The sequence below is a fragment of the Octopus bimaculoides genome, chromosome 23, assembly GCF_046866305.1.
Source record: "Octopus bimaculoides isolate indiv1 chromosome 23, ASM4686630v1, whole genome shotgun sequence".
In the NCBI taxonomy this organism is placed as follows: domain Eukaryota; kingdom Metazoa; phylum Mollusca; class Cephalopoda; order Octopoda; family Octopodidae; genus Octopus; species Octopus bimaculoides.
The window spans coordinates 21,021,025-21,028,614 of record NC_142950.1 but is presented as its reverse complement, the minus strand read 5'-3'; the positions used below and the strand labels follow the sequence as shown (position 1 = coordinate 21,028,614).

The following is a 7,590-nucleotide window of genomic DNA, read 5'->3' as shown; positions in this document are numbered from 1 at the left end:
ATGGGGAGCTGAAAGAAGCCTGTAGTATAAATATACATATATGTGTGTGTGTATATATATATATATATATATATATATATTGACACACATACACCATTCCTCCATGTGATCAGCTTGAGATATTTAGATATTTTCTTAACCAATGGTAGCCTTAATAGATAGATAGATAGATAGATGGATGGATGGATGGATGGATGGATATGTATATACGTATGCATGCCTGCATGGACAAGTGTCTTTATGATCATGCTTGACATAATCATAAATTGAGTTGTTTTGTTTACATCCCTGTAACTTAGCAGTTCATCAAGTGACAGGCTTTTAAAAAAAATACTGAGGTTAATTTACTCAACTAAAGCTTTCAAGGTGGTGCCCCAGCATGGCCACAATCCAATGACTAGTGCAAGTAAAAGATAAATATGTATTATTATTAATGGAAATGGGCAAAGGGGTTTACACAGGGATATCTTAGATGTATGGTATGATGGAATAGGTTAATGTAAAACAATATATTAAGAGCGAGTCATTACAGAACAAATGTTGCTGATCCTTGTTCTATGTGGATGGTCGACATGCTAGAAATAGCAGCCAAATCTCACTCGCACCAAATACTAGACTCTAAAAACAGGACGTGTGTAATGTTCTAAAAACACTGTCTGCAAAAAGACAAAATAGCTAATCAAAACTTTCTTTAATCGCAAGTCTGCCCTGAGGAATGGGAGTGCGTTTAAACAACAAGGAACCTTTAATAGATGTACATGAGTGAGTAAAGTTATTTCACCTCATTTTTTTTTTTAACCTGATAAAGGGATGAGAAAAATAATAAAAATAAAAATAAAAATTAGCAAATGTTTTATTGTTGTTATTCTTATTATCATTATTATTATAATTTTTCTTTTTCTTTTTAGAAGACAGCTGCTGAAGTAAAACTTCTTTGAAAAACAATGAAAAATTTTGATAAAAAATACCAAAAATAATTTTAAGGAGTAACAAATTTTATATGAATGAGAGACCAAAAAGAAAATAATTAAATGAATATTTTCCATGATTTTTTTTTTCTTTTTCAGAATTCAACCTATAGCTTTTATCTAAATTATACACAAAAACATATACATATAACAGTCATATCAACACAATATAAATACACATTATTATCATTTTTTTTTTTTTTAAGCTACCTTAAGAAGTCAAATGAAATCAACTCTTTTAATTGCGTTGGAAGATTTAAATCGTTCACCTTGTCCAATCGCCTTCCTAGTTGTTGGCGAATAGTGAGGGCACATATATCGGTGAGAGACTTAGGGTTACCAACCAGTTCCAAAAGCCATAGCATAACTTCCTCATGAGGACTGACCCGAAAGGGAGGGTTCTTTAACCGCAACCAACTCTCAGAGTTTACATTGTAACCAGAATGTACAAGTAATTTGATCATTTTCGAATCTGCCCTCAATGTGGCAGTGTATAGCGGTGAATGTCCTGCGTTGTTGGCTGTGTTAAGTTTAACATTTTCGGTAATTAAATATTTAGCCACTTCATACCTATTGTGATAAACAGCCAGATGGAATGCAGTGAAACCGTGAAGGGTTTGTCCCTCTACATCGATTCCACAGCTAACTAAGAGTTTCACTATGTGTAAATGTCCGCAGCTAGCCGCTATGTGAAGAGCCGTTTCGTTATCGTTTGTAGTTCGATTAATATCGGCACTCACTCGAATCAACATTTCCACAACCTTTATGTAACCGTAACATGTTGACGTGTGTATAGGTGCCCACCCGTCTCTGTCGACCATATCGACTTTGGCACCATACCGAATAAGCAGTTCACAAATATCCAAATGTCCCAGGCACGTAGCAGCATGGAGCGGTGTAAAACGGTCCATCTGAGCTATGTTCACACTGGCCCCCATTCTGATCAAATATTCCGCAATTTGAACATGTCCATGAGTCGAAGCCCAGTGCAGTGCCGTCTTCTCATCACCGTCTCGACAGTCGACATCGACACCGACTTTTAAAAGGGCCTGGACATAGTTCAAGTGACCCTTGGCAGCGGCGATATGGATAGGTCGCCGAAACCAAATGTGGTCTGTAAAGTCAGGTTGGGCCAAATCACAGTTAGCCTCAATAAGCATATTTAAGACATCAATATTACCTCGTTCGGAAGCCACACATATAGGACTGTAGCCTTCCAGGACAAAACATGGACAGACATTCTTTTCTTTGATATATCTTCGGACTTTGTCCACATCATCGTAGGAGATCGCTTCCAACAGCTCTCGCTGTCCAAATTCTCCTCCCTTCGTGTAACTACATGGTAGCATCTTCATTAAGTTAGATTTGGCTGGATATTAAACTATTTTTCGTATACACCTCCGTTTTCTTTCTTTAGACGGTTGCTACTGCAAACCAAAATGCCTTTTAATCGTGTTTTCTTCCCGAACATCGAAGCAGGGATTATATAACTTTCACAAACGTTCTTTTTGTTTTCTCGCAGTTTATAATTATTGTAGTTGTTAATTACAATCATGTGTAAATTGGATGTATATTTCTTTGCCTTTTTCTTTTTGCATGTTGCTTTGTTTCTTTTTCAATCAGGTAATATGTCCCTTCAGAATGTAAAATATGAAGTTTCTGCTGTCACTGATGATGAAGATGATAATGTTTGTAATGATGGTCTATTTAATGTGTGTGTTCTTGTAGAAAGTATAGAGCAAGCTGGCCTTAGGGATCCGAACATCATCAGATGTCGTATGCTTGAATTAAAAAAAAAAAAGGAAGGAAGGATAATTAAATGGAATAGAAACGAAAAGAAGTCCCAATTTTCGTGATGGGAAATAATGAAAAATGGTTAAAATAAATAAATAAATGAAGTTAACTTGTAGAATAATGGTAGGGTATTAAAAAATGATTTTAAAAATTCATGTAAACATTAATTAATTAGTGAAAAAGACAAAAACAAAATTGGGGGACGGGTATATTTTAAGTCGACAACAAAGTGAACAACCTTTAGGTTTATTTTTGGTCTGGTTCTTTCCCTATGGGAAGAATACGTTTCTTTATATATATATATAATACGCGCGCGCGACGGATGTTTTGTGATTGGATGTATGTGTGTATATATATATATATATATACATAAAACGTTGTTTTACTATTTTATAAGGGCTTCATTCAAAATTTGTGGATTAACGGCGAATAAGAATGAAAATGGTTAGTTGTTGAAGGCGCTGTTAGAAAGTAATAAATATGGATTGTAAGGAGAAAGAAGAAATATAAGGGGTTTCAGTGTTATTTTCCATCAAGATGCGAGAAGTGCTCACATCTAAGAGCAGGGTCGTTGAGTGCAAAGCAATATGCTAGCCAGGTTCAAATGGAAGCCCTTTCTAAGATGGGAATGGAATATTATATACACACCACACTATGTATACATACGTCTGTGTGAGTGCATATCTGTATGTACATGCACATATATATACATATAAATGTATGTATATGTGTTTGTAGAGCCTGAAAAGCAAATTAAAACTAACCTTTAACCACTATCATCATCATCACAATTATTTTTCTTTTGGTTTTCATTATCAGAAAGCAAATATAATATACTCCTTTAGAATATCAAAGCAGTTCGCTTATTCATTGTGCATGTGTTTATGTACGCATAAATGTATGTATGTACGTACGTACGTATGCTTATATGTTTGTACGTATGTATGGATGTATGTCTATTTGTATGTGTGTAAAAGATAGTTAAAAATATATATATAAGCTATAATTTAAACACGTATACATACATATATATGCGCATAATTATGTGTGCGTGTGTATTAAGTTATATGTGTGCATGTAGATAATTATCCAGTGTAATATCCGATGAAGGAGACAAGAAATCGAGTGACATTTCCAGACATGAGTAGATTTTTTTTCTTCTTTCGGTCTTTCCTGTTTGGACGGTGTCAGAATGGCAACGAAATCAGAATAAATAATAATGTAGTCAGTTCTTTTATATTATTATGCTGCCACCAAAAGCTGCTTATTTCATTTGTTTACATACAGAAACATTTTATATATATATATATATACACATGAGATTGAAATTCCATATACATACGTGTATATATATATATATATATATATATATATAATAACGTGTTTGTGTGTGCGTGTTTCCTTTCGTTTCTGTTTGTTTATTTAAAGTGTTTAAAAGTAAGATGAAGTCCCGGGAAGTGAGTTGGGTTAGCAGATAACATAGTTGAAATGTTGGTAGTCCCGGTACAGATCGCAAAGAAAGGTAGGGGATAAAGTATCAGATACACAAAATGTACGAGTATGTGTGTGTATGTATGTATGTATGTATGTATGTACGTGTATATATATATATATATATATATATATATATATATATATATACACGCACACAATATCTTACATTAGGATCCAAAGAAGTTATGTGCGTGTTTACATGAATGTATGTAAGTACGTGTCGGTGGCGGTAATGGATAGTGTGTGTATATATATATATATATATATATATATATATTATGTATGTTATCTGTTGTTATTTTAATCAAGTAATCCAACTGCGTTAGCAACAAGAAAGAAGGCACAAAAATGAAGAATTAAAATAAAATAAAAGAGTCGTAGAAATATTAATCAATAATGATATTTTTTGTGTAGGGGAAGACAGCTCCACTTTTCCTTGCTGTTTACAACCTTAAATACACCAAAATAAAACAGATCTTTGACTCTCATAGAACCTAAGTATAAAAATATACACTTCACTGCTATCAGCAGACAGTCATCTGCGATAGTTTTACAGTTTCTACATGGGACTGGGACAATATAAAATGGTACTCATTATCAGTTTTGCAACATTGTTTGTTTTTGCTTGAATGTTGTTGTGGACTATCGTTCAGCAAGGTGCTCGCAATTAACGTTAATGAAACTGTGACAAGCTAAAGCCGCTTAGTACATCACAAAACACAAATGCGCGCATACGTATGTATGTATGTATGTATGTATGTACGCATGTATGTATGTATGTATGCATGTATATATATATATATATATATATATATATATATATATATATATATATATATATATATATATATATATATATATATATATATAAGGATAAGATTGATATTTAAAATATTGATTACAAATCCGACCATGCTTATAATTTTAAATATATATATATATATATATATAGAGAGAGAGAGAGAGATATATATACATATGTATATACATATGTATATACATATGTATCTATCTATCTATCTATCTATATATATATATATATAGAGATATATATATATATATATATATATATATGTATATCTTTTATACATATTCTTTTTTACTTGTTTCAGTCATTTGACTGTGGCCATGTTGGGGCACCGCCTTGAAGGGTTTTAGTCGAGCAAATCGACAGCAGGACTTTTTTTTAAAGCCTAGTACTTATTTTATCGGTTCCTTGTGCCGAACCGCTAAGTTACGGGGACATAAACACACCAACACCGGTTGTCATGCGCTAGTGAGGGACAAACACCAACACAAAGATACACACACACACATATAAATATATATACACACACACACACACACACACATATATATATATATATATATATATATATATATATATATATACATGACGGGTTTCTTTCAGTTTCCATCTATCAAATCTACTCACAAGGCTTTGGTTGGCCCAAGACTATAGTAGAAGACACTTGCCCAAGGTGCTAAGCAATGGGACTGAACCCAGAACTATGTGGTTGGGAAGCATGCTTCTTACTATACAGCAAGTAAATTCCCTAACCCATGACCCGAGGGGGGAGGCTGTCCTCTCAACCAACACACTGCTATGGGTGCTGCTGGATGACGGATTCTGGTGATGATGTTATTCCATGCTTTCCGATCCATGATGCTGGCCTTAGTACACTGAGACTTCAGGTCTGTTTTGTCATGTGTGTATATGTATTAAGTGTATGTTTGCCTCAAGATCTCAGGTTATGAAGTCCTACTGTGCGACATCTTGAATGAAATTGGATTTGTGAGAACTTATAGAGAATTTATAATGTTATTACCAGTTTGAATATGCTAAAAGCATATGGGGTGAGAGTGCTCTCACCCTGTAATTTAATTATGATGAACTGCCAATTTGCACTACCAGCCAATGCATGTTAACTGGAAAACATAAGAGAGATTATCTCTCTTATCAGCTCGCAGTGACATCATCCAGTTTCTGTGACTGAAGAGGAGATAACTACGCTGAAATGCTTGCATTTCACAGTCTGGGTACGTAGCACTGCAAGCTGATTTGAGTATATTTACACCATGTCTACAGCTAGAGATTTTCTCCATGACAAGACATAGTGAATGGCTTGTTTACAAATCCGCCCATGCTTTTAGCATATTCAAACTGATAATAACATTGCATTTATACTTATCACAGCTTAGTGCTCTCACCCTGCAATTATATATATATATATATATATATATATATATATATATATATATATATATGTGTGTGTGTGTGTGTGTGTGTGTATATATATGTATGTATCCAAGTGGCTATCTGTTTTCCTATGTGTTCATTGTTCTAACGTCCTGTACCCTGATATGCATCTATATACACATGTACATATATGTGTGTATACATGCATATATATTCTTTGTATTATATATATATACATATATGTATGTATTCAGTGCCATGGGACCTTTACCATAATATAATGAGTAAAGAACTGAATGCTAACTACAAGCATGCCAAGGCCGCTGCCTTGACAGAAATTAATGATGCACATTATGAACTCATTTCTAATTTAGGAATGCTTGATAGAACTCAGCCTTACTCACCAAAAGCCCCCCATTGTACTCTTAAGGATCATAAAATGGATTTTCAGTCGAAACCATCTATTAGAATGATATGCCCTACAAAATCTGATTTGGGCAGAATCGGCAAATCTATAATTGACAGAATTATCCCTCTGGTGAAGCATAATGTTACATTACCCTTATGGAACTCTACCAGAGATGTGATCTCTTGGTTCCATTCCCTTAAAGATAAAAAAATCCACTAGTTTTATTCTGCTCAATATAGCTAATTACTATGCATCGATCTCCCCTATTTTACTTAACAAAGCATTAATATTTACCTGTAAATTTGCTGTCATCCCTAAGTTGGGTATAGATATTATTCTGACTGCTAGGATGACATTGATAAACTATAATGATCAGAATTAGGTTAGGGTTGATTCCACAAACCTATTCAATATAACAATAGGCTCATCAAACTCAGCACAGATTATGGATTTAATGGGCCTGTATCTCCTCGCGGATATACATATATACATATATATATACAAATATATATATATATATATATATATATATATATATATATATATATATATATGTACCACAGGTTGGTAGTGTAGTAACAAGCTTGCTTCCCAACCACATAGTTTTACAGGTTCAGCTTAAGCAAGTGTCTTCTACTGTAGCCTCAGACCTTAAGAATGGATTTGGTAGACAGAAACTGAAGGAACACTATTGTGTGTGTATATACATATATGCATACATATAT

The 7,590-nt window shown here is 33.7% G+C and overlaps 1 protein-coding gene across 1 annotated transcript; it reads right to left on the bottom strand.

The window, feature by feature from the left end:
* Nucleotides 1–835: 835 nt before the first annotated feature.
* Nucleotides 836–3,698, bottom strand: LOC106873787 (uncharacterized). Its single transcript, XM_052976056.2, has 2 exons — nucleotides 3,527–3,698; nucleotides 836–2,749 (listed from the first exon to the last, which is right to left on the bottom strand). Exon 2 carries the CDS (start codon nucleotides 2,321–2,323, stop codon nucleotides 1,175–1,177), a length of 1,149 nt encoding a protein of 382 aa, XP_052832016.1. The 5' UTR covers nucleotides 2,324–2,749; nucleotides 3,527–3,698; the 3' UTR covers nucleotides 836–1,174.
* Nucleotides 3,699–7,590: the final 3,892 nt, after the last annotated feature.

Bases quoted from the DNA above. Each gene is read 5' to 3' on its own strand.
- LOC106873787 (XM_052976056.2), bottom strand. From the start codon at position 2,323: ATGAAGATGCTACCATGTAGTTACACGAAGGGAGGAGAATTTGGACAG.